Source organism: Octopus sinensis, linkage group LG22 (assembly GCF_006345805.1).
Source record: "Octopus sinensis linkage group LG22, ASM634580v1, whole genome shotgun sequence".
Lineage (NCBI taxonomy): Eukaryota > Metazoa > Mollusca > Cephalopoda > Octopoda > Octopodidae > Octopus > Octopus sinensis.
In genome coordinates this window covers 4,691,370-4,717,394 of record NC_043018.1, presented here as the reverse complement: position 1 = coordinate 4,717,394, position 26,025 = coordinate 4,691,370, and the positions used below count along the sequence as shown (strand labels likewise).

The 26,025-nt window shown below is 39.8% G+C and overlaps 1 protein-coding gene across 3 annotated transcripts in view; it reads right to left on the bottom strand.

Moving 5' to 3' along the window:
* The window catches only part of LOC115223245 (rab-like protein 6), a 64,153-nt gene that overhangs the window by 19,624 nt on the left and 18,504 nt on the right, over window positions 1–26,025 (bottom strand). For all 3 annotated transcript variants that reach the window (XM_036512251.1, XM_029793742.2, XM_029793743.2), the window contains exons 2-5: window positions 6,880–6,986; window positions 5,175–5,300; window positions 3,581–3,672; window positions 1,256–1,396 (exon numbers count right to left, since the gene is read on the bottom strand). In XM_036512251.1, the coding sequence (XP_036368144.1) occupies window positions 1,256–1,396; window positions 3,581–3,672; window positions 5,175–5,300; window positions 6,880–6,986 (466 nt within the window). The remainder of the gene's footprint in view (window positions 1–1,255; window positions 1,397–3,580; window positions 3,673–5,174; window positions 5,301–6,879; window positions 6,987–26,025) is intronic.

Below are 26,025 nucleotides of genomic sequence, written 5' to 3'. Positions count from 1 at the left end.
TTTTAATGTTAGGACATCTTCTTTGGGAAATTTACAGAGGAAACGTATTGGCAGCTGATTTCTCTGCAGACCTGTTTTGTTTTAGCTTTTTATAACTTGCATTGTTCTGGCTTTAAAAAGATATTTAAAACAACAGCAGTTGATGCCCTCCACCCCCATCACATTTAACATTCATTTCCCATTCTGGCATGGATTGGATAGCTTGATGGGAGCTGGTAGGCCAGGGGACTGCACCAGGCACCATTGTCTGTTTTGGCACAGTTTCCACACATACATATACGTGTGTGTGAGTGTGTGTATGTATACACACACACACACACACACATATTTTACTATAACCCTGGACTGAGCCTTGCCTTGTCTTTGGAGCTGGTAAATGCAAACTGCATGGAAACCCATTGTGTGTGCACATGTGTGTATGATGGTGTTAAGAGGGGCATCCAGCCATAAAAGCCACTCCAAAACAGACACAGCAGCCTGGTATAGTCTTCCACCTGGCCAGCTCCTGTCAAACAGTCCAACCCATGCCAGCATGAAAGGCATACATTAAACGATCATGATGATGATATTCATCATTTGTCCAGTGTTCAGTTTTTTCAAGCCAGTGTTGGTTTGACAAACGTTTATTATTGAGAAATTGTTTATACAGCTGGAGGCTTTTCCCATCACTAACCCTCTCCTGTTTCAAAAGTAAAGGATTATTATTCTCCTTGACTACATAGACACTGAGTCATGGAATGATCTGCAGAATGGGAATTGTTGACATAAACATCATTGATTCTGCCTCAAGCAATTTCAGGCCAGGATGTTACAAAATGTAAAAATATTCTCACTCATACATGTGCTCACACAATGGGCTTCCAAGCAGTTTGTATCTACCAATTCCAAAGACAATGCAATGGTCAATCCAGAGTCATAGCAAAATATATTTGCTCAAGGTGCACCACAGTGGAACTGAACCTGAAACCACGTGGTTTCAAAACAAATTCCTTAGCCACAGAACCGTGTGTGTGTGTGTGAGTGTGTGTGATGTGACCCTTTATGCTTTGTAACTTAGCAGTTCGTCCAATTGAGCTTGATAAAATAGCTATCAGACAGAAATAAGTCTTGTGCATGATATAATTGATGAAGCCCTAGAGAGAAGTGCTCCAGCAGGGCCACAATCCAATGACTTGCACAACCAGTCAAAGAATAAACCAATGCTGAAATATCAACAATACCAAACAAATAAACTAAAAGCAAACCAATTCTTTACCTGTCTAAACTTTCTATGAAATAAATAGCTTTATCTTCTAAGACAACACGATGATGTCCCATGTCTCTGTGGTTCCCTAACACCAGTACAGGGATTTGGCTTGGAATTTTACCAAGTTCACGCTCAACATAACTGAAAGTCCTTGAAAACAATAGAAAACAGAAGAAAATGAATATTTTTGTTACCCATTTTGAAGTAAATACAAATAAAAGACACATAAACACATACACCTCCATCCCCCCCCCCCCGAGCACTGTATACAAGAAGCTAATTATAATTAATGCAAAGTGGGACTGAACTAGCAGAATTAATTAACACATTAGACAAAATGCTTAGCAGCATTTCTTTCAGCTCTACATTTTGGGTTCAAATACCACAGGGGCCAACTGCACCTTTCATCCTTTTGGGATTGATAAATCAGGACCAGTCAAATACTTGCCCCTCTCCAGAAATATCAGGTCCTGTGCCTTTGGCAGAAAGAATTATTATTATTATTATCATTAAAATGGTGAGTAGGAGCATCGTTAGCATATTAATCAAAATGCTTAGTGACATTCCTTCCAGTTCTTTTCATCATGCTCCAATGTCTGCTTTGGCAGGGTTTCTATGGCTGGAAGCCCTTCCTAATGCCAAAAACCTTCTTTACAGAGCGTGACCATTTGTGTCTCTTTGTTTTGACATGTCTAACCCAAATTAATATTTTTCTTTTCTTTAAAAAATATAGGCTTCCCCCACATGGAAGTATCATATTTCTGAAAATTTTGTTACAACATCATCATCATCATCATCATTTAGCATCTGTTTTCTAGGCTGGAATGGCTTCGATGGTTTGAGTGGAACTAGTAAGCCAGAGAGCTGCACAAGGGTCCAGTTTGCTTTGGCTTGATTTCTATGGCTGAATGCCCTTCCCAACACTAACCACTTTGCAGAAGTGTACTGGGTGTCTTTTATGCGTCACAGGCACAGTGTATCACTGATACATAGAATCCCATAATCCAAAACCAATTAACCCCACAAACTTCCATGGTATAGAGAAGACAATGGGGAAAATGCATTTCGTGTTATGTTCTGTAACGCAAAGGAATCCTATATTACGCACAATGTCAGCATATTATCTCTTAAATACAAACCGGGTGGAATAAAACAACCATGATGCTGTCTTCTCTTTGATGAGGGATGTCAGTGGTTTGGTTTCAATCAGTTAAACAAATTTCACTGAATTACTTAATGAGAAATTAAAAAAAAAAAGATTCCAGTTTTTATTGCTCCTGAATAATATATAGACTTGATAACAGTGATTTATTGTGAATAAAGAAAGGAGATTCTGCAAGGTTGTTTGATCTGCTAGAAATAGTAGTCAAGTCTCTTTTAAATCACACTCTAAAAAAACTAGCACTCTGTCAGTTATGATGACGAGTGTTCCAGTTGATCCGATCAAGGGAAGAACATGCTCATGAAATTAACTTGCAAGTGCTTGACCATTCCACAGACCCATGTACTCTGAGTGTAGTTTTCAGGAAGATTTAGTGTGACACAGAATGTGACAAGGTTAGCTCTAAATTACGGTTTTGCCAGCTGAGTGGATTGGAGTGACATGAAATAAAGTGTCTTGCTCAAGAACACAATGCACCGCCAGGAATCGAACTCACAGTCTTAAAGCTGTGAGCTGAATACACTAACCACTAAACCACACACCTTCACTTAATCCCACCTGAAAATCTTAAAGGGGAACACATTGAATTATGTAAACTTAGAGACATTCTAAATATTAGGAAAAGAAAGAAAGGTGACGGATGAATAAGACACCTGTGCCTGGGCCTCTATCATCCTTTAGCCTCTCATACCTGGCTGGCATAGAGCTACCAACTCCTCTCCCAGATTCACTCTCCTCAGTGACCTCACTAGTGCCAATGCCACAAAAAGGGCACCCAGTGCACACTGTAAAGGGCATCCAGTGCACACTGTAAAGGGCACCCAGTGCACACTGTAAAGGGCATCCAGCCATAAAAAGCAGGAGCAGACATTGGAGCTTGATCGACCCATGCCAGCTTGGAAAACAGAAATTTAGTGATGATGATGATGATGATGGGGGGGGGGGAAACAGTTGCGGCTGGAACACCTTTGATCATAGGCCTGAGGTCAGGGCTGACTTATACAACCGACGTCTTCAGTAAAAAGCACAACTGATTGCTCAGTTATAATCGACTTCAGTATCTCCCAACATAAATCACAACAGATTCTCACCTCAACAAATAAGAGATGCACGCACACACACACACACACACACACACACACACATTTATATGTAAATATGTTATGATTTACCATTGTTTTGTGACATCATATACCATGATAACTCCGTTTGTACCTTTGTAAACGTCTACAAATTCAGCATCCAGACAATGGTCTTCCATATTCTGAAGTAAAGAGCAAAATACATCAGATGTATCGAGAAACACCAAGAAAATGTAGGCATGTCCACAGCTGAAACCCTTTAACATTTAAACCCAAATATTCTCCTTGTTTTGGGTTCAGGCCAGACACAGCTGGCTTCTCACACCTACCCTACAATGACATTTCAAAAATAAACTATCACATCATTAAAATCTTGAAGTTAACAGATAATGGATGATCAACTTGAAGAAATAAAAAATAAAGAAGATTTACATTTGACAGAGCAATCTGAAAGCTAAAGGGTTAAGTTAGTGCCCCCCCCCCATACACACAATGTATATATATAGTTACAGGCATGGCTAATAAGATCTCTTCCCCACCATATCGTTTTAGGTTCAGTCTCACTGTGTGGCACCTTGGGTAAACATCTTCTATTGTAGCCTCAGGCCAATCAAAGCCTTGTGAGTAAATTTGGTCAGCAGAAAGTGAAAGAAGCCTGCTGTATGTGTGTGGGTGTTTGGGTGTTTGTGTCCTCTTGTCTTGACATCAGACTTTAATTGTAAATAAGCAGACATTGTGTTAATTTATTTTCCAAACACCACTTTAATCCCTACAAAGTTATTTTATTAAATTCTTAATTATTTTGAAAATTAATTGAAATAAAGGCAATCAATGGTAAACAAAGGATTAATGATCTCTTGTTTTAACGATCTCTTGTTTCAAAGTTTTTCATAAAACAGAACAATCATCACCATCGTTTTAATATCTACTTTTCCATGATTGCATGTGTCATATGAGACTACGATGGGGCAGCTGGATACTCTTCCTGATATGCCAAGCCTCACCTGTTTCCAACACAGGTAATAATCTTTCTCGTCTGAAGAACAGCTTGAACTCTTGTTATGCAGAGAAACGGAAACAAACACTGTCCAAACGAGCCATTTGTTTACAAAGTCATGTCAAGAAGCCTGGACCTGTTTTTGCAGTGAACTACAAAGCAAACCTTTTCTATTCTAGGCACCAGGCCCAAAACTTTGCGGGAGGGGTCCAATCGATTAGATCGAATCCAGTATGCAACTAGTACTTAATTTATCGACTCTGAAAGGATGAAAGGCAAAGTAGACCTCAGCAGAATTTGAACTCAGAACGTAAAGACAGATGAAATACCACTAAGCATTTAGCCTGGCATGCTAACGTTTCTGCCAGCTCTCCTGAATGAATGGCGGTGTTTTTGGCCAGAATCTGTGAAGACACATGAAGATGAGGCAAAATACAAACAAAATCACAAAAGCACACACACACACACACACACACACACACAAAGAGCTTCTTCAGTTTCAATCAACCAATTTTACTCACAAGGTATTGGTCAACCAGTGGCTATGGTAGAGGTCACCAGGCAATAGCAGCTCTGCAGTGGGAGTGAACCCCAAGCTATGCAGTTCTAAAGCAAACTTCTTAACCACACTGCCGCCATGCCTGCACCTATGTAAATAATAAATAAATAGAAGCAATTTTTTTGTACCTGGTCAACATTTTCCATTTTTAAACCTTCAATTTTTTTCCTTTTCTTTCCCTTGTCGACAACATCCCAAACTTCAACTTTCACAACATCGTCCGTAGCTTTATAATTCCACTGGATACTGGTCACCTGCAACAGGAACAAAAACAGATCAATTCAAATTAATTACTATAAACCGGTTGAGCATTTATAAGCAACATATAGGTACAGGTATGACCAGGTGGTTAAACTTCCTTCACAACCACGAAGTTCAAGGTTCAATTCCACTGTACAGTATGTTATTTAGCCCGTTTCTAGTTGTTTACCTTCAAGTCCGTCCAGAATCTAGCAAAGGTGCCATACAGTGGGACTGAACTTAGAACCACATGGTTGGGAAACAAACTTCTTACCACACAGCCACACCTGTTTGTGTACATAGGTGCCTGAACACTGACATTATAACTGGTTATTCTGTACCTTCAAAGATCTCTTGAATAAAAAAAATCTTTTGCCTGAAAATCAGAAAAGGGTTGGCAACAGGAAGACTATCCAAACACAAAATTCCACCTTAAATAACTCTCCATTGAAGCCCAAGCAAAAAACAAACCTCTCAGCTGCTAAATCAACAAATGAATGCCCTCCTTGCGCTTTACATTGGAAACCTTGACTGTTCGTTTATTCCATAATACAGAGGTAAGTTGTATCAGAAACAAACAACAAAACCACAAACCTTAACTAAAATCAATGAATGAGGTTGTTGTGTTAAACTGCTAAGAAAGGAATATAAATTCGGACTAATCCCAAGGGTCTTAAATACTGAGTAAGGATTATACATTCCACATGATAATCCTTACATCAACACTGCTTAAACAGATGGCCATAAAATGAAAGCTGTTTGAACAATAAGCTTTGGCCAAAGGACTTAAGGAACAAGTGACAAGAGCTTAGTGATGGTGATGAGAGTGTGCGACTGATTAGATGTTTAGTAATGGCCTACAAGTTGACATAAATGACTAACTATTAGCAGTTCTACACAAACAAGTGTAAAGGTGAGTTTAATATTTTCATTCTCTGAGAGACAACCCCATAAAAGGATCAATGATATACTTGAATAACTGAATAAAGGCACAGATGTAGCTGTGTGGTAAGAAATTAGCTTCTCAACTGCATGGTTTTGGGTTTAGTCGTACTTGGGCAAGTGTCTTCTACTATAGCTTTGGGCCAACCAAAACCTTGTGAGTGGATTTGGTAAACGCAAACTGAAAGAAGCCTGTCGTATGTGTGTGTGTGTGTGTTTGTCTCTCACCATTTGACAACTGATGTTTTGTTTATGTCTCTGTAACTTAGCATTTTGGCAAAAGAGACCAATAGAATAAGTACAAGGCTTAAAATAAGTCCTGGGGTCGATTTGTTCAACTAAAATTCTTCAAGGCAGTGCTGCCCCAGCATGGCCGCAGTCAAATGACTGAAACAAATAAAACATGAAAAATTTTAAAAAAAGCATTAGAAGAAGGGAAACTAAAAGACCTGATTGTATTTGTTTGTTTGTTAAGGTTAATCCTGAATGAGCAAAAATGATCACAAGCATTCCAACCATGGTCATCCCCATTGACCCATATAGCTGGAAGAGAACTTAACCCAAGGGCCGCACCAATTCTTTAGAAATACAGCCCAGGAAAGGGTTATATCATTTAGAATGAAAATGCCACAAATGTCTAAGGAAGCCTACCTGGATCTCATCTGTTGGAATATATTCTTCCCGAAACTTCATTCCTTGCAGCCGGTAGAATAAACAGGTTTTACCAACATTTCTATCACCACGGATCACGATCTTCACTGAAATAACAAAAAGTAGAAACAAAAGTTAACGATAACGAAGCATCAGCAATAATTTCCTTTAATTAGTTACAAAATATATTTTATACAAAGAAACCCAAAATAAATGGATTTGAATCCATTATATTACTGATCCATCATATTACACTGAGGTTGCCTTTCATCCTTTCAGGGTTGATAAATCAAGTACCAGTTGCGTACTAGGGTCAATCAAATCAACTAGACCCCTACCCTCCCAAATTTCAGGTCATATTATTATTATTATCATCATTATTATTATTTTCTCTCCCTGTTTATTTCCGTGTTCCTTTCTGTCGAAGAGCGTAGGCTCGAAACATAAAAGACTTTCTCACTTGCCGAGCATTAAACTAATACATCTGTTTGTTGTTTGCACACCTGTCTTCGTCTTGTGTTTTTATGGTAATTATCACTGCAAATACATATATATAACTGGTGCCGGTGCAACAGAAATGCACCTAGTCCACTCTGTAAAGTGGTTGATGTTTGGATGGGCATAAAAACCGAGTGGAGCTTGGTGCAGTCCTCTCATTTACCAGTTTCCAGTCAAACCATCCAACCCATGCCAGCATGGAAGATGAAGGTTAAACGTTAAATGACGAGGATGATTTCTACTAACTCACAGCTATTTGCAGCATTTCCACTGACTTAATTATGATAATAATAAGAATGATTATGATTTCAAATTTTGGCACAAGGCCAGCAATTTCTGGAGTGGGGAGGCTAAGTCAATTTAATTGAGCCCAGTGTTCAACTGGTACTTTTTTTTTTATTAACCTCAAAAGGATGAAAGGCAAAGTTGACTTTGGCAGAATTTGAACTCAGAATAGAATTATGGACAAAATACCACTAAGCATTTTGTTTGACATGGTAACAATTTTGCCAGCTCACCAATAATGATGATGATGATGATAATTTCAAATTTTGGCACAAGGCCAGTAATTTCAGGGGAGGGAGTAAGTCGATTACATTGAACCTTCAGTTCAACTTGCAAAGTTGACCACGGTGGAATTTGAACTCAGAACATAAAGACAGACAGAATGCTGCTGCTACGCATTTCACCTCCAAGTGCCAACAATTGTGCCAGCTTGCTACCTTTGTTGTAACAACAACAACAGCAATAGTTTCTGATTTAGGCGCAAGGTCAGCAATTTTAGAGGAAAGGGGTTAGTCTATAGACTATCCTAGTATGCAACTGGTATATTAGAGTTTAGTGTGATCTTGCCTTTCATGTTGCTGGGGTTGACAAAATAAAGAACCAGTCATACACTGGGGTTAATATAATCAAATTTCTGGTTTTAGTATCATTATTATTATTGATTTCTTGGATAGGTATAAGGTGACAAATTTTGAGGAATGTGAAATCAGATACATAACAATGGTAAAGCAGTTAATTTGTAATTTGTTTAATGAAGCTATCAATGAAAGCCATTGAACCAAGAGAGGACACCTTGTTATGTTGGACATTAGTACAATAAACTATTCTGCTCATACAAAATGACTGATAAATTTGTCTTATGACAGATAAAATAGCAGAAAGAATTTACAGAGAAGAAACGATAGGTGTTGCATCATGTAATTCAACTCAGCAATAAGGCTGGATTACCCAGTGAGTGATTGATACGACTAGTGTGACTGGTGCAATTGATGTGATTGGTGTGACTGGTGCAATTTATGCAACAGATGCAATTGATGTGACTGGTGCAATTGGTGCACAGTTTTGGTTCTGCTACTGAATATGTATTTTTTTCTCTCTAAATTTTGGAGCATATATTATTCTGTCTAATACAGTAGATGCCATTCATTATTATCAAGTAGTGATTGTTATTAATATTATTGGGGTCCCAAATATTACAGTTCTATATTTAAGAGATGAGGAATTATGTACATTATTTACATTATTTACCTTCGACAGATATTTGTCCTCATCTTGTTTGTTGTTAACACAACGTTTCGGCTGATATACCCTCCAGCCATCATCAGGTGTCTTGGGGAAATTTCAAACCTGGGTTCTCATTCCTAAGGTATGTTTCGATGTTGTTATTATTATTATTATTGTTATTGTTCAGGTCACTGCTTGGAATCGAACTCGGAATCTCAGGGTTAGTAGCCTGGACTCTTAACCACTATGCCATATGCCTGTGGGCAATTATGGAGTGAATTTTAGGGCTTATAAATCTAATATTTTTCTATCCTTCCTTAATACCGGTTCCCATATGCTGCTCATATCTGCACTCGGTCTGCTTAGGAGGTTGTTGTGCCCTAGCATATGTGCTGCTTCTTTAAGTTTTCGTATTTTCCAGTGGTGTTCTCTGTCTATTATTTTAACTTCATCCCACAGGGGGGAGGTGGTCTCCATTTTTCCATACATGATCATACAAATTGATAAATTGGGTACAGCTGATCAGATTGGAGCACCAGGCTCCAATCTGATCTGGCAAAGTTTCTACAGCTGGATGCCCTTCCTAGTGCCAACCACTCCTAGAGTGTAGCGGGTGCTTTTTATGTGGCACTGGTATGGAGGCCAGTCATGCAGTACTGGCATCAACCACGCTTGAATGGTGCTCTTTATGTACCACCAGCATGGGACAAGTTAGTTGGCACTAGCCTCAACCATGCTCGAATGGTGCTTTTTATGTGCCACTGGCACGGGACCAGTCAGGCGGCACTGGCATCGACCACGCTTGAATGGTGCTCTTTATGTGCCAATCAGGCGGCACTGTCATCAGTCACAACAATGACTTCACTTGACTCAACAGGTCTTCGTAAGTGCAGTATTTTATATAAAATGAATGCTTTGCAAGCAGATGTTACAGGTGAAGTGTTGACATGAAAATCACTGTAAAAATAACAAAGTGAGAGGGGTGTGGAGAGAAAGGGGTGTGTGTGCTGCAGGAGTAAACAAAAACAAAGTATAAACCAGTGTTTTTATGCAGACTAGAAACAGTACAAATATTGGTAAATATAATTAAGTGTAATCACAATAGACACTAAATTAGGTCACAGGCTGACATCTGTGGATTTAAAATTCCTGTATTGAACAAAGGAAAAATGTCAGCTGTTATCACTCACAATTCTAAATTAGTCACAAACACACACACTCTCTCTCTCTCTCTCTCTCTCTCTCTCTCTCTCTCATAACCAATGTTTAGCACTTCATGTGTTCCTCTGTAGTTCAAAAAATCTGTCATGAAGAGACATTAAATATATCAAAATTGTAATTGCCATCAATATTTTGAATAGCGTGCATGTGCATGTATGTATATATATGTAAGTATATATGTACATGTGTTTGTGTGTATGCGTGTGTGTATATATATATGTGCATGTCAATGAATGTATAGGTATATACATGTGTGTGTGCGTGTGTGTATGAGTGATTGGACAAACAAAAGGGCACTCAACACATTTATTTAGAGTTCCATGTATAGTTGAAAACAGTTTCATTCAGACCAATTGCAGTCCTTCTACCGGTGGTCATCTTGAACTTCCTGCACCTCCCGGTTCATTCGAATTTCCACTGGCTTCAGGAGTGGTTCTGTTAGCGGTTGTGAAACTCAAAGTAGCCAGGAATCTGAATCAAACCATCTTGAACAATATATATATATATATATATATATATATATATATATATAAAGTAGGTAATGAGAGTAAATCTCAGCTGTTTCCTCTTGAAACACATCTGCTTATTCCATTATTGCAATCCAATATGTAGTCTCAGTTGATGCTCTATGTTAGTCAAAATATATATTAAAATTGATGATTATGGAAATATTTTTTGCCGAGTTTTTGTATTAGCAAAACAGGGAAATGGAAATTATACTTTTTCTACTCTGTCTGAAGAATTTCTAACTGAAAATTCCTTACATGTCTATCTACATGCAAAGCTTTATAATTCCTATTAGCAAATGAAAGATGTGTAATAGTGAATAATACCAAAAAATATTTTCACTCTCCTGTAATAATTTAACAAACGAATATGCATCTGAGTAAAATAAATTAAATAAATAGATTTCCAATTACATTGACAAATAGTTTGCCTATTGTAGCTGGCATTGTTGCATGTTGTAACTGATTTGTAAACATGTTCTACAGCCTCCCCACCCCCACCCTAGGGGGCCCATTATAGATTTTTATTGAAATCCAATTCAACTGGATGTTAGGAACAAATAAATAACAAAATTGGATTTAATGTGGAAAATTATTTAAATATATCAAATTTGAAAATTTTGACGTAATTTTAAAATCTCACAATATGTGACAGCAACAGGGAAGACCCTACAAAAGTAGAGAGTTATAGGATGTGACACACACACACAAATTTACACATGTACACAAATGTTGTATAGTAGACATATGTATGTATGTATGTGTATATATATATATATATATGTGTGTGTGTGTGTGTGTGTCTGAATATGAATGTTTCTTAGCAATGGACAGCAGAAAAGCCACCTACACCCTCTCTCCTTAAAGTTAAGTATTCCTCACAAGTATATGGCAGCTTTATTAATGTTACCATCCCATTCTCACCACTTCATTAATATAAGTCACCTGATACTACCTCAGACTTATATTTTTTGCAACCTTCTCATTTTATCATATAATTCATCCAAGGCCCCTGGGGGGGGGGCACATTATAGGTTTTTATTGAAATCCAATTAGCCTATTATTGAACTTGATGTTAGTGTCACATGTATGCAAAGTTTCATGAATATTAGTTCAGCGGTTTAGGCACTAAGTTGGTAACAGACAGACAGAAATTGCCATTTATATATAGAAATATATGTTAGATATATAAACTCAATCTCTATACTTGTTTTCTCTCTCTCTCTCTCTGTATTCCTGCATATACATGACTAAAAAAAAATCATCGTTGTTTTGAACTGCAAGATTTCTCTGCAGAGGTCTTGAAGCATGATCAGTAAATTAGTGTCCCTCCACTTGTTGGCCATACAAAAGAATTTTTAGAATGCAGTCATCTTTCATTTGAACGACATGCCCTACCCATCTGCACTAAATTCTCAGCAGCATCCTTTGGATACTGGAAATATCACATTTTCCTAAGATTTTGACATTTGGTATCTTACCGTCGCTATTTTATGTTGCAGACATTGCGCAGACAGCACTCGCGAAAGGTTTCAAGTTTCTTTACATGTCTGTATTAGGGAATCCATGCTTCTTCTGCTCCATACAAGATTTGTAGACACTTATTTTAGTTTTCAGGCTGACATTACGTTCATCCCACAAACGATGGGAAAGTTTTCCAAAAGCATTTGTAGTCTTAGATATTCTAACATTGACTTTGTCGTCAACAGTATTGTTAAAGATATTTAGATGACCCGACCCATTGGAGTGGCTTGTTGCCTATCATCATGTTTGAGTCTTGAGTATGTTCTGCCCCAAACCTTGGTTGAAATAAAACTTTGGTCTTCTTGAGGCTGATAATCAGTTCAAATACATAAACCTGTTGACCATTTCCTGAATTCCCTCAAATGTATGGGAAAGCGACTAGAAATTTTGGGGAAGGGGCTAAGTCAATTAGATCAACCCCAGTGTTCAACTGGTACTTATTTTATCGATCTAGAAAGGACGAAAGGCAAAGTCGACCACGGTAGAATTTGAACTCAGAATGTAAAGTCGGGGAAAATGCGCTAAGCATTTTTTGTGGCACGATTGTGCCAGCTTGCAACCTTAATGATAAGTTGCCAAAAAACTTTAATTAAAAAGCATCATCATCATCATAATAATAAACAAGTTGACATAAAAAAGCTATCAACTTAAAAATAGACCTGAAAGCAAACATCTAACAAAGAAACCTGGAAAAAGATGAAGTGGGAATGAGTGTGTGTGAATGGCAGGTCTGCTGTGTAGAAGAGGGCTCTTGATGCAGCCGCAAGGCTAACAGTTTCTCAAGTGTTGTGGATATGTCCGACCTTGTATGCGTGTCTGTGAGTCTACACACAAACACACACAAAACAGACGAGCTGCGTATTTCTGCGTAGATTTTGCTCTCTTTAAATAAATGACATAACCATAATGTAAAGAAAATTTTCTTGTTTGAAGAGACAACTCTCACAGATTCTAATTTTAAACATTAACTCATAATCACTGAATACACACACACACACACACACTTATGCATACATCCACACCTGCATGTGGATCTATGGTTAAGAAGCATTACAACTACATGTTTCCAGTTTCAATACCACCCAGCCAAACCATGGTACAAGTGTCTGGTACCATAGCTTCAGATCAACCAAATTCTTTGACTGGAGTTTGGTAGAAGAAAAGACATCAACATTTATGTCTGCCATTTTTTTCTTCCATGGTGGTATGGGTTGGGTAGGTCTAACAGCACCCTACTATTTCTGTAACTTCATCATCTTCCACATGTGGCAACGGAGAAAGCCACCAACTTCTGGTATAGTGTATGCTATGTCTTATATTAGCTCTTTGACTGGACTGGACTGCCCATGTTCAGTCCGCTGCAGGATGAAGGCCTAAGCATGTTCTCTCCACCAGTTATGGTCTGATGTGCAAACCGTGAATTTGAGCTTGAGATCATACTGGTTTGGTGAGTCTACTCTGCCACACTGGCATGATATGGCTTGGTAGAGGGGTGCAATTTTGTTTTTGTACTCATACTCAGGAGTAGCCAAGTTGATTACATTCACCCCAGGACTTAACTGGTACCTGTTTTATCAACCCCCAAAAGAATAACAGGCAAAGTTGACCTCAGCAAAATTTTAACTTGTAAGTATAAGGAAAAACAAAATGCCAATAAGCATTTTGCCTGGCATATGCTAATGATTCTGCTAATTAATATGCTAATGATTCTGCTAGCTCATTATCTTATCTAGCTTGCTCTCGATCTATGTTTCTTATTCTCTCTCCTAAATATGAGTAGCCATTGTACCTCCCTTACAACAAGAACCTGCTCTGCCCCACCTGCTGTTTTCATACTATAACCATAAGCCCCCCCCCTCAGGTTTCACAAACTGTATGATGATGCTAGTGGCATGAGAAAAGCACCCAGTCCACACTCTGTAAAGTGGTTGGCATTAGGAAAGGCACCGACCATAGAAACCAGGCCAAAGCAGAAACAATTCAGCGCTTATTAGCTGTATTGGATCTGGCAGAATCATCCAGCCCAGGCCAGCATCGACCATGGACGTTAAATGATGAAGATGAGTGTATGTATTATGTACACACACACACAAATTGATACATGTATCTATTCGTCTATCCATCATAATCCACTCTACTTCTTGAGGTATTGAATACTCTTACAGTATCTCTAACAAAATGCAAAAGTTATTCTATTTTTGTTCATGGGAACACCAGCTGACAGATATATAAAAAAAAAGGAAAGGGTACTCAATCCCTCAAGAAGTAATAGGTGTTAAGACAGAGAAATAGAAAGATCTTTGAATGTATATTGTATGGATCTCTCTCTCTCTCTCTCTCTCTCTCTGCATATCTCATTCATCATCATTTAGCATCTGTATTCCATGTTGCATGGGTTTTACACACACACACACACACATATAAACACATACACACAAGCAGGCGACAAAGTAGACTTTCCATTAAAATATATTTGATGACTCAGTTATTTTTTTCAATGGTAAAATAAAGATAAAAACAAAAACCCTCTCAGAGACATAACGAAGACTAACGACTGATGAGATGTTACATATATATATATTACATTTTGTTTGTATTTTGTTTAGTAAATGCTGACTATATTGATCTGGTGCTACTTCTACCGATCTGGTCTGGTCTGAGAGATAAAGGAGGCCAACACGAGTGCTTAGCAACACAGACTCATCAGAAGATATGAAATCATTTCAAGTTTACTACAAGTGGACTCTGCAACAAGCGTAAAAAAAGAAAGATGCGTTGCAGATTCAAGGCAACGACTGTGGTAAAGAATTTCTGCAACAACCCAAGTACAACAGACAATGAAAAAATAGAGAAACCATAACCATGGTGGTGGTGGTGCTTACTCTCAAATGAGCTCTGAAGGAGCAGATATGTGATCAAAGACAATCAAGCCATGACCATCCCATCTTTATCTCAAGCAAAGCTTTTAGGACTAGACTAGGTTATCTAATATGACTTTGTTATTTTTTTTTTTATTAGAAAAAATTAAAAACTACACCAAGATTTGATTTGACAGTAGATGTAGCTGCTATTTCGAGCAGGTTGAGTGCCTGTGTAAAGGAGTCCCTTTTTGAATCATGTTACTGTTTAGCCCCAGGTCATTAAAAAAATAAAATAAAATTAAATATCACTTGTCTAATTAAGGGATCACCACCGAGATGCTTAAAAGATCTGGCAGTGTAGGTTATGGTCTAGTGACCAGGTGATACGTGAACGAGTCATACCCAATGAATGGTGTAGCAGCACCATAGTCAACTGCTACAAGGGTAAAGGTGACGCATTAGCTGCGAATAATTACAGAGGTATCAAATTGTTGGATCAGGTGATGAAAGTCATGGAGAGGGTCATAGCCCAACTGATTAGGGAGAGAGTCAGCTTGGATGAGTTGCAGTTTGGGTTTGTGCCAGGGAGAAGCACCACTGATGCTATATTCCTGGTAAGACTACTGCAGGAGAAATACCTAACCAAAGATAAACCTCTGTACTTGGATTTTGTTGACATGGAGAAAGCCTTTGACAGGGTCCCCTGATCCCTTATCTGGTGGTCAGTGCGGAAACTAGGAAAGATGAGTGGTTGGTGAGATCTGTACAAGCCAGTAAGGTGAAGGTGGGCAACATGTATAATGAAGAATTCTGGGGTAGAAGTAGCTATGGTACAAAGATCAGTCCTCAGCCTCCTCTTGTTCATCATAGCTCCACCCCACCAGGTGATGGCAGAGGAATTCAAGACAGGCTGCCTCTGGGAGCTCTTCTATGCTGATGACCTTGCTCTAATAGCTGCGTCACTACCAGAACAAGAGAAAAAGTTTCAGGGGTGAAAGCAAGGTCTAGTATCGAAGGGCCTTAGAGTTAACCTAGCAAAAACAAAAGTCTTAGTAAGTAGGAAGGCGGACATATCACAAATCCCTTCAGGTAGATAGCCCTGCTTAATCTGTAGTAAAAGTGTAGGTAGAAACTCCATAAGATGTACCTGGTGTAAGCTATGGATACATAAGAGGTGCAGCAATATCAAAGGAAAGTAAACTGGGATGATAGTTTTTGTGTGTGGAAAACACCAAAAATGTGCAGCAAGCAGATTCCATCATATGCCAGGGGATAAAAGCTAGTAGTTGATAGCTTCTGTTACCTAGGTGACCAAGTCAGTAGAGGGAGTGGATGTTCTGAGAGCCTAGCTGCTAGAATAAGAATAGGCTGGGCAAAGTTCAAAGAGCTCCTACTTCTGCTGGTAACAAAGGGCCTCTTGCTCAAAGTGAAAGACTGTATGATGCCTGTGTGTGAACAGCTATGCTACACAGCAGTGAAACATAGGCTGTGACTGCCGAGGACAAGTATAGGCTTGTAAAAAATGAAGCTAGTATGCTCTGATGGATGTGTAATGTCAGTGTGCATGCACAACAGTGCTGGTGCACTGAGAGAAAAGTTGGACATAAAAAGTATCAGATGTGGTGTGCAAGAGAGACAACTGTGCTGGTATGGTCATGTGTTGCATATGGATGAGGACAGCTGTGTGAAGAAGTGTCACACCCAAACAGTGGAGGGAACCACCTGTGGAAGAGGTAGACCCAGAAAGACATGGGATGAGGTGGTGAAGCATGACCTTCAAACGTTGGGCCTTGCAGAGGCAATGATGAGTGACTGAGACCCTTGGAGATATGTTGTGCTTGAGAAGACCCAGCAAACCAAGTAAGATTGTAGTCATGGCTGATGCCAGTGCTGCATAACTGGCTCATTTAAAAGCACACTTCAATTGTTGGGTGATGTGCCATTTTTGTGAAGACCTGTTGAACTGAATGAAATCATAGTCGTGCCTCAGCGGCACGTAAAAAGCACCATTCAAGTGTGAATGATGCCAGTGTCACCTGACTGGCAACCATGCCAGTGGCATGAAAAATGTACCATTCAAGTGTGTCTGATGCTAGTGCCACCTGGTGGCTCGTAAAAAGCACACACTGCACTCTCGGAGTGCTTGATGTTAAGAAGGGCATCCAGATCAGATTGGTGCCTGGTGCAGTGTCCCAGCTCGCCAGTTCTCAGTCAAACCGTCCAACCCATGCCAGTATGGAAAGCAGATGTTAAACAGCGATGATGATGGTGATATATACACACACACACACACACACACACACACACACACACACACAGAAGGCTTTTTTTCTGTCTACCAGAATGCCCTCACAAGGCTTTGGTTGGTCTGAGTCAATACTAAAAGACACTCGTCTAAGGAACCATGTGGTTGGGAAGCAAGCTTCTTACCACACAACCACACCCATCAGAGGAATGGAAGGATGGAGTACATCGATCCCATGTCTAGAATGGTTCTGTTGCTGCTGCTGCTGCACACACACACATGCTAAATTGCATCCAGAGAGAAGCCACTCAATTGAAGATATAAAACCACTCAGACACATTCCAGCCTCTGACCAACAACTGAGCTGTCTCCTACCTCTGCCATTCCTTGCAGCTGACTGATGTCATACCAGCTCTATTCAGTCACTCCTAGGCATACTTGTCCCTCCTCCTCCTTCTCTCATCACCAATGTCACCCCCCCCCCCCCCCACCTTGGTCCAGCATTAACCACAACCAGTTCTTCTGCTCCAGAATGTCAGTCCTCCAGAGAACAGTGTTTAGCATTTCTTTCTTCAACTTCTGCCTCCTTACCCTTGCTATGATTCCACAAATTGAAATACACCACAAAACACTGCTGCTGACCGGTTGGCCCCTCTTAACCCCAGATTACTCTGTCAAATGTAATGCTTGTTTATTCACATTGTTTTGAATTGGTAAGAAGCTTGCTTCGAAACAACATGGTTCTGGGTTCAGTCCCACCACATGACACTTTGATCAAGTGTCTTCTACTATAGTCTTGTGAATGGATTTGGTAGATGAAAAATTGAATAAGCCTGTGGTATGTGTGTGTGTGTGTGTGTGTGTGTGTGTGAGTTCATCTTTCAGTCAGTGTTTGTCTCCCACTGCTGCCTGGCAGCTGGTGTCGATGTGTTTACATTCCCATAACTTAACAGTTCGCTAAAAGGGAACAATAGATTAAGTACCAGGCCTAAAAAATAAATCCTGGGGTTGATTAGTTCAACTAAAACCCTTCAAAATGGTGCCCCAGCATGGCTGCAGTCAAACGACTGATACGAGTAAAAGATATCTTGTAGCTTTGAGATTCCAACGATATGACTGTTTACTTTTAAAATGAAATTAAAGGGTCGGGGTGAGAGGCTGGATCTAGCCAGTTTGAACAAAAAAACAGATGGAATATTTGGGTGGTCAGATATGGCCAGTTTAAATGTTTAAAAGGCTATTTGACCATAAGTCATTTCATCAATATATTGACCGCCAAAACAACATTTTGACCACAAATATTTCCTGGTGATTCATGCATGGAATAAAAACTGAAAATATGTTTTGGAAAATTAGGCCCAAGTGTGACTGAGTGGTAAGAAGTTTGCTTTCCAACCACATGGTTCTGGGTTCAGTCCCACTGCATGGCACTTTGGCCAAGTGTCTTCTTCTATAGCCTTGGGCTGACCTTGTGAGTGAATTTGGTTGACGGAAAGTTTTAATCTAGATCACATTAAAACAGGAAGCTTGTATCAAAGAACCAGGGACAGGCTTGGGTGGGTTGGCATCAAAGGGCCAGAAGTGCTCTCTATGGGGTTATTCTAAATAACAGCCTAACTGGATAAATGTCTCTAATGTGTCCCTTAAGTCACAGAGAGACGCATTGGGTACGAGAGAGGATGGTCATGGATAGAATGTCTTTGATTATAGATCTGCTTGATGAGGACTGAACTTCTCCCCATCCCAGGCTACATAACAAATAACATGCGTAGGTGTTAACTGAAACGTAATAAAAAAGAAAGAGAGGAAGATATTGGAGAGAGAGAGAGTGGGAGAGAGAGAGAGAGAGCAAGCAGTTGTTCAAGAAGATGAAGCATGTGGTATCAGTGGTGCCAGACTCATTGATGATTGCTATCCAAGAGAAAATGAGGTTTTGTGAGGGAATAATTTCAATGAGATTGAAGATGAGTGAGAAGGCAATAAAGACTGAATAGATCCTTACTCTCTCTCTCTCTCACACACACTCATATCCGCATCCTCACATTTACATACCTCCATGCATTCACATACATTTATATACTCACTTACATACATTCACACACACACACACACAGAGTTCCTGTATATATTATTCCTTGTGAAATATCTGATAATAAAAAAGGTTTAAAGAAACCTCGATCTCTGACATCAGATCAATAAACAGACTCAATTATTTCAGAGATGTCTATGAGTGGGGAGTCAACCGTTTCCTGTTGACATCGGAGTAAAGAATGGAAGCTGTTACAGTTATCGCTTTGCCAAGGGCGTTTAACAGAGTCAGTGAAGTAGTTGGAACCAAGGTAGAACCTGGCTAATAACCGATTTTGCTGGCAGATTACCATTTACGTTTTAGTACTTGTCTTTGAGTGAGATGCTTATGGAGGTGAAGTGGCTGTAGAGGCAAAGACACAAAGACACACACACAAAATACACACACGTGCACACACGACAAGATTCTTTCAGTTTCTGTTTACCAAATTCATTCACAAGGTTTTGATCGGCTCAAGGCTGTAGTAGAAGACACCTGTCCAAGGTGGCACACAAGAACTGAACCCAAAACCATGTGGTTGGGAAGCAAGCTTCTTACCCACAGAGCCTGTCTTTGACCATCTTTTCTCAACAACTCTTTCTTTTTTCTAACCATATGGGAACCAGGCTAAAAACCATGAAACTAAATAAAATAAACTGATGCCAATGAATATGTAGTTATCAATGATGATAACCTTAAATATGCAATGCTATGCAATTGATGTCTTTCTGAAAAACTAATAAAAAAGAAATATCAGTTGGCATCTTCATTGATCAATAAATGGTAAGCAGTATTATCACAGTTGGTTAACTCTGCAAAAACAGTAGATCTAATTCCATCTGACAGCTGAGTTATACCAATATTTGATTTCAATTAGGTCGGCCGCTGAATTGAACTTCCAAAATGATAATAAAAAGCTGTATAAATCACTTCAACTTTCTACTTTCTCTGAGCAGAGCAACAATTTTGCTAACTTTGAAAACAGCTTTCATAAATATATATTTATAGTATGTTTAATTGACAAAATATGACCATCCGCATGTATAACAATATCTGTTTCAACACACGATTTCACATCAAGAAGCTTGCAAAACAAACACACACACACACACACGTTCATTTAATACATACATTTCAGGTTTGCATAATACATTATAGGAAATGCATCCGTTGTGTGTGTGTCTTGTAAATCATTTGATGACTTCTCTGTTGCTGTTGCCATGTAAAAAGCACCCAGTCCATGCTGTAAAGTGGTTGGTATTAGGAAGGGGACCCAGCCATAGAAAACCTGCCAAAACAGACACAGAGCTTGGCACAGTCTTCTGACTTACTGCTTCTTGTCAAACCACCTAAACATGTCAGCATGGAATGAGGGCATTAAATGATGATAATGATGAAGAGGATGATGATGATATACATGTATGTTCATGTAAATGTGTCAGTGTGTGCGTCTCTTTGTCTTGACATTAAACCATTGCCGTAAATGAATGTCACTATCACACAAGTCCTGTCATTCATTTCCAACCATCCACAGAAACAGGTTCTGTCACGGGGAGAGGGGGGGCTATTACTTTACTCAGAAACAGGAAAGGTTTTAGATAACAGAAGATTTGCTTCAATGAACTCTGTCTGATGGAACTCTGTCTGATGGAACTCTGTCTGATGGAACTCTGTCTGATGGAAAGGTGCACATTAAAATGAGAATGATAATTATATTTTTTTAATCTTTTACTAGTTTCAGTCATTAGACTGCAGCCATGCTGGGGTTCTGCCTTCAAGAACTTTAGTTGAACAATTGACACCAGTACATATTTTTTAAAGCCTAGTGCATATATATATATATATATATATATATATATATATATATATATATATATATATAGAGAGAGAGAGAGAGAGAGAGAGAGAGAGAGAGAGAGAGCAGTTGTATACTGTCAACTTAATGTGACAGTCCCATAAAGGGAATCACTTCACTGCTATTTAGCCCTGTTGGCCTTGACACATTTCCTGTGTCCTTATGTTTACAAAGGGGAGACAAGCACCCCCATCCAGCTAAGCGTGCAACCAGAGACTAGTTTCTGAGTATTTGCTCATCATCAGTCTGGAGTAGCATGGCCTGATAGCTGCAGATGCTTGTCTATACCTTGTAAACATATATAATAATTCCAGTGAAATAAATCCACTGATCACGAAAAATAGAAATATTACATTTCTAAATATCTCAGAGAGATATATAACAGGGCAGGCAGCTGGTAAGTGTGGAGAGATAGGGATTGTTGTGATGATGGAGCTCTGGCAGGGCGTGCTGGATGGAAGAGGAATGCCAGATGATTGAGCAATGTGTAGTGGTATCGATCTTCAAGGGGAAGAGGGGGTGCGATGAGTTGCGGGGTGTAGAGAGGAGTGAAGTTATCGGAGCATGCAATGAAGATAGTGGAAAGGGTATTGGAGAGGAGAATGTGGATGAGATACAATTTGGTTTTATGCCAAGAAGGGGGACAATAGAGTGTTCATTGTAAGGAGATTGCAAGAGGAATACTGAGAGAAGGAGGAGGAGTTGTACACGTGCTTCGTTGATGTGGAGAAGGCATTTGATAGGGTTCCAAGGAAGGTGATTGTGTGGGCATTGAGGAAGAGAGTTGTACTAGAGGTAATAGTAAGGGCAGTGACGAGTTTGTATGAGGGGGTAGAGACAAGAGCGAGAATTGGATCAGAGCTGTCAGAGAAGTTTGTGGTGAAAGTTGGTGTGCACGAGGGATCTGTGTTGTCACCATTGTTGTTTGTAATAGTGGCTGATGTGGTGACGGAGAGTGCAAGAGAGGGATTGGTGACGGAGACACTGTATGCAGATGACCTTGTTCTGATGAGTGAGATGATGTGGAAGGATTGAGGGAGAAGTTTTGGAAATTGAAAGAGGCGCTTGAAAGCAAGGGTTTGAAGGTAAACCATGGGAAACCGAAAGTTATGATGAGTGGGTTGGGAGGAGAAGTGTTAGTGAGTAAGGTGGATCCATGTGGTGTATGTGGGAGGAGGGTAATGGCAAATGCAGTGTTTGTGTACGAGATGTGAGAAATGGATGCATGGTAGATGTAGGAAAATGAAGGTGACCCCAAGACTGGCAAGAAAGTTTGTTTGTGGAAGATGTGAGAAAGGAGCTGGAGGGCTCACAGAACCAGTGGAAACGGTGGGAGAGTTTTGTTATTTGGGAGATAGGGTGGATGTGAAGCAGGTGTGACAGCAAGAACGAGACTTGGCTGGGTGAAGTTGAGGGAATGTGGAGTATTGTTATATGGGGAAAGGGGTCTCATTGAAGATGAAAGGAAAGAGCTATAGGAGTTGCATGAGAGCTGTAAGGGAGTGAGACATGGTGTCAAAGGGAGAGAGAGAATGGTAATTTTGAGATGGACGGAGAGAGCAATGGTGAGAGAAATGTGTGGGGTGAAGCTGTTTGATAAGAGGAGGACTGAGGACTTGATGGGGATGCTGGGGTTGAAGAAATCAGTGGAGCAGCTGGCAAGGGCGAATGGAGAGCGATGGTATGGACATGTGTTGAGGCGGGATGAGGGAGAATGTTCTGAAGAGGGTGCTTGAGGTTGAGGTAAATGGAGCGTGAAAGTGAGGTAGACTGAGGAAAATGTGGAGGGGAGAGGTGGAAGAGATTGGGAGGGTTGGCTTGAGAAGGGACCACGCCCAAAACCAGGCAAGATGGTGAGATGGTGTGAGGGTGGCTGCTACAGCATTGAGGCAGATCCAGCCACCCTTGTTAACAGGGACAAAATCCGTATTTAAAACACTAGATGATGATATATATTGGAGCCTGGCACAACCTCCAATATTGCTTTATATATATAATTCATTTCTTTAAAAAGGTTTCTCAATGTCAACTTCCGGTATTGATGTAGCAACAGCGAAATTTGCTTCTCTCTAAGGTAAGGTAACAAAAAAGAATTGCGGTTATTGTAGCATTGTCTGGCTTTGCTGCCACCATTCTCCCAGGAGGACAAACAGCTCTTTCTGCTTTTAAATTACCACTAAACTTGGTCACCAATGACTGTCCAATTTGTAAAATAAGCAAAGGTTCAGGTTCAGCAGAAGTGTTGTGCCGATGCCACCTGATCATTTAGGGTGAATGCACCATGTCACATAAAGGTGCAATGGAAGCCCTTGGTAAGACCTTTCAGGACATGAGAGGTAACAATAAATCTATGGGAGGAGTTATACGAGTTTTATCAGGAGACTTCAGACAGACATTACCAGTCATTCCGAGATGAACAAGATCTGATGAAATAAAAGTATGCATTAAGTCTTCACACCTGTGGAATAAAGTACAGAAATTCTCCTTCAGTACACGGAGACCAATGTGCAGAACAGTTTTCAAATAAGAAATGGGAAAGTACCATTTGATGGGAATGGTGATATCAGTTTGTTCCATTGCACAACTTTGCGGGATCCAGATTTCTCAAAAGCATGATTGGAACTCCTTTCAATTTCCAGAAAGAGTTAGTTTTGCAATGTCAACTGACAAGTGTAAAAGACAAACACTGAAATTTCTTGGACTTTATTAGCACACAGGACAAAATGTTTTATGGCATTTTATCCATTTCTACATTCCACCAATGTTGACTTTGTCTTTCTTCCTTTCAGAGTCAATAAAATAAGTACCAGTTGAGCACTGGGGTTGATGCAACCAACTTAGTCTCTCTCCACAAAATTGTAGGCCTTGAACCAAAATTTGGAACCATTATATTAGTTATTGACAAAGTACAAGGTCAATTTCCTAGCTAAGAGAAGATATATAAAGTTGATTCACTGATATACTGACCTGTAATGCTGAAGGTACCAGAAGCCAATATCTCACCTGTGGGATGAAAGTCTAATCTCACATTGTTAAAACAAAGAGCTAAAACACCACACTAGCAGGGTTATCTAGTCCATGAGTCGAAGAGATATCCTATATGGGGTCACTGGACTTGCTAGAGAAACAGCAGTCAAATCTCCTTCAAATCACTCAGAGTACTATCTTTGAATAGAATGACACATTGTATATGAAGTCCTGAATATATATGTATACATACATATGTGTGTGTGCACTATATATATATATAGGTATGTGGGTGCAAGCAGGAAAAATAGAACTCAAAATATTAGTATATGTATAATTCTATTAATATTTAGCAGAAGTAACAGAGTGACTCAAGGTCCAAGAGTTTCATGCATTGGCACTTGTTAACTGCTTGATTTGTACCAATGCCTGAAACTCTCGGACCATGAGCACTTCTGTTGCTTCTGCTAAATATTAATAAATACACACACACACACACATATACAAGAGGTGTTTATTAAAGATCTGCTCAGACCCACTTCCCAAGGACTGGGATAAATGAAACTTGGCATAATTATTAGTCCTTCTCTACATGGCCACCACCAATGGCAACACAGTTCTTCCATCACTTTATGCAGTTGTGAAGACCTCATCTGTAGAAGTCGGTAGGTTGTGTCTGGAGCCAAGACTTTACCTCAGAAATAAGTTCATCACCATCTGCAAAGTGCTTCCCCTTCAAAAAAGACTTCATGGTTGGAAAGAGGTCAAAGTCAGATGGTGTGAGGTCAGGAGAATAAGGGGAATGAGGAAGGATTTTTTAGCTGTGTGTGCTTTCATCTGAGCAATATGCACATTGTGAACTGGGGTGTTGTCTTGGAGGAGGCAGACTGTTTTGGTCAGCAGGCCATGCCTCTCTGCTTTGATGGCTACCCACAATTTCTGCAGCAGAGAAGCATAGTATACCCAGGTGCCCTTTGCCAGAAAATCCCTCATCACTACTCTGTGCCAGTCACAAAAGACTGTGAGCATCACCTTGCCAGCTGAGGGTTGGACATAAGCCTTCTTTAGAGGTGGTATGTTATGCTTCCATTGCTTTGACTGGTCTCAGGACCATAGAGATAGATCTATGTTTCATTCTGTGTGATAAGTCCTCTTCATTTTCTTGGCACATTGCCAAAAGAGCCTGGGAGCAATTGACTTGTTCCTGCTCCTGAAAAGGCATCTGGGGAATCCATTATGTAGACAAGTTCTGCAGGTGCAAATTGTCATGCATGATTTTTTTCCACAGACCCTACACTTATCTTGACTCATTCCTGCTTCTGAAAGGGTGTGTGCCAGTATGCATGACACATATTCAGTGAGTAATTGGTTCACCATTAAACTCCTATATCCTATGCATTGTTACATCGGAGGGGGAGGCTAAAGTGCAGATTCCAAGACATGTCATAGAAATAAGAAATGCTCACCACCAATGTTTCTTCCTACTCCCATCCCACATATCTACAATATGCCCCTGTTAAATTCCTCCCCATCTCTAACACCCACTCTCCCTCTGAAATCTTGTGAATTCACCCACCTACCCACCCTCTCCAATCCCTGGTCCACTTCACTATATTACATTACCCTTTTCTCCTCTCTCTCTCCTTCTGAGGTAGTCGTATCTCACTTTTAATACTACAGACCTTTCTGTCCCTCAATACTACTCCCCTTTAAGTTGAAGGAGAGGTCTTGTCCTGCAAGTTGCTTGGTGACCTCACTGATGCTGGTGCCATATAAAAAGCATCCAATACACTCTGTAAAATGTTTGGTGTTAGAAAGGGGCAATCAGCTATAAAAACCACCCCAAAACAAACAGCAGAACTTGGTGTAATCTTCTGGCTGTTCTGATCAGG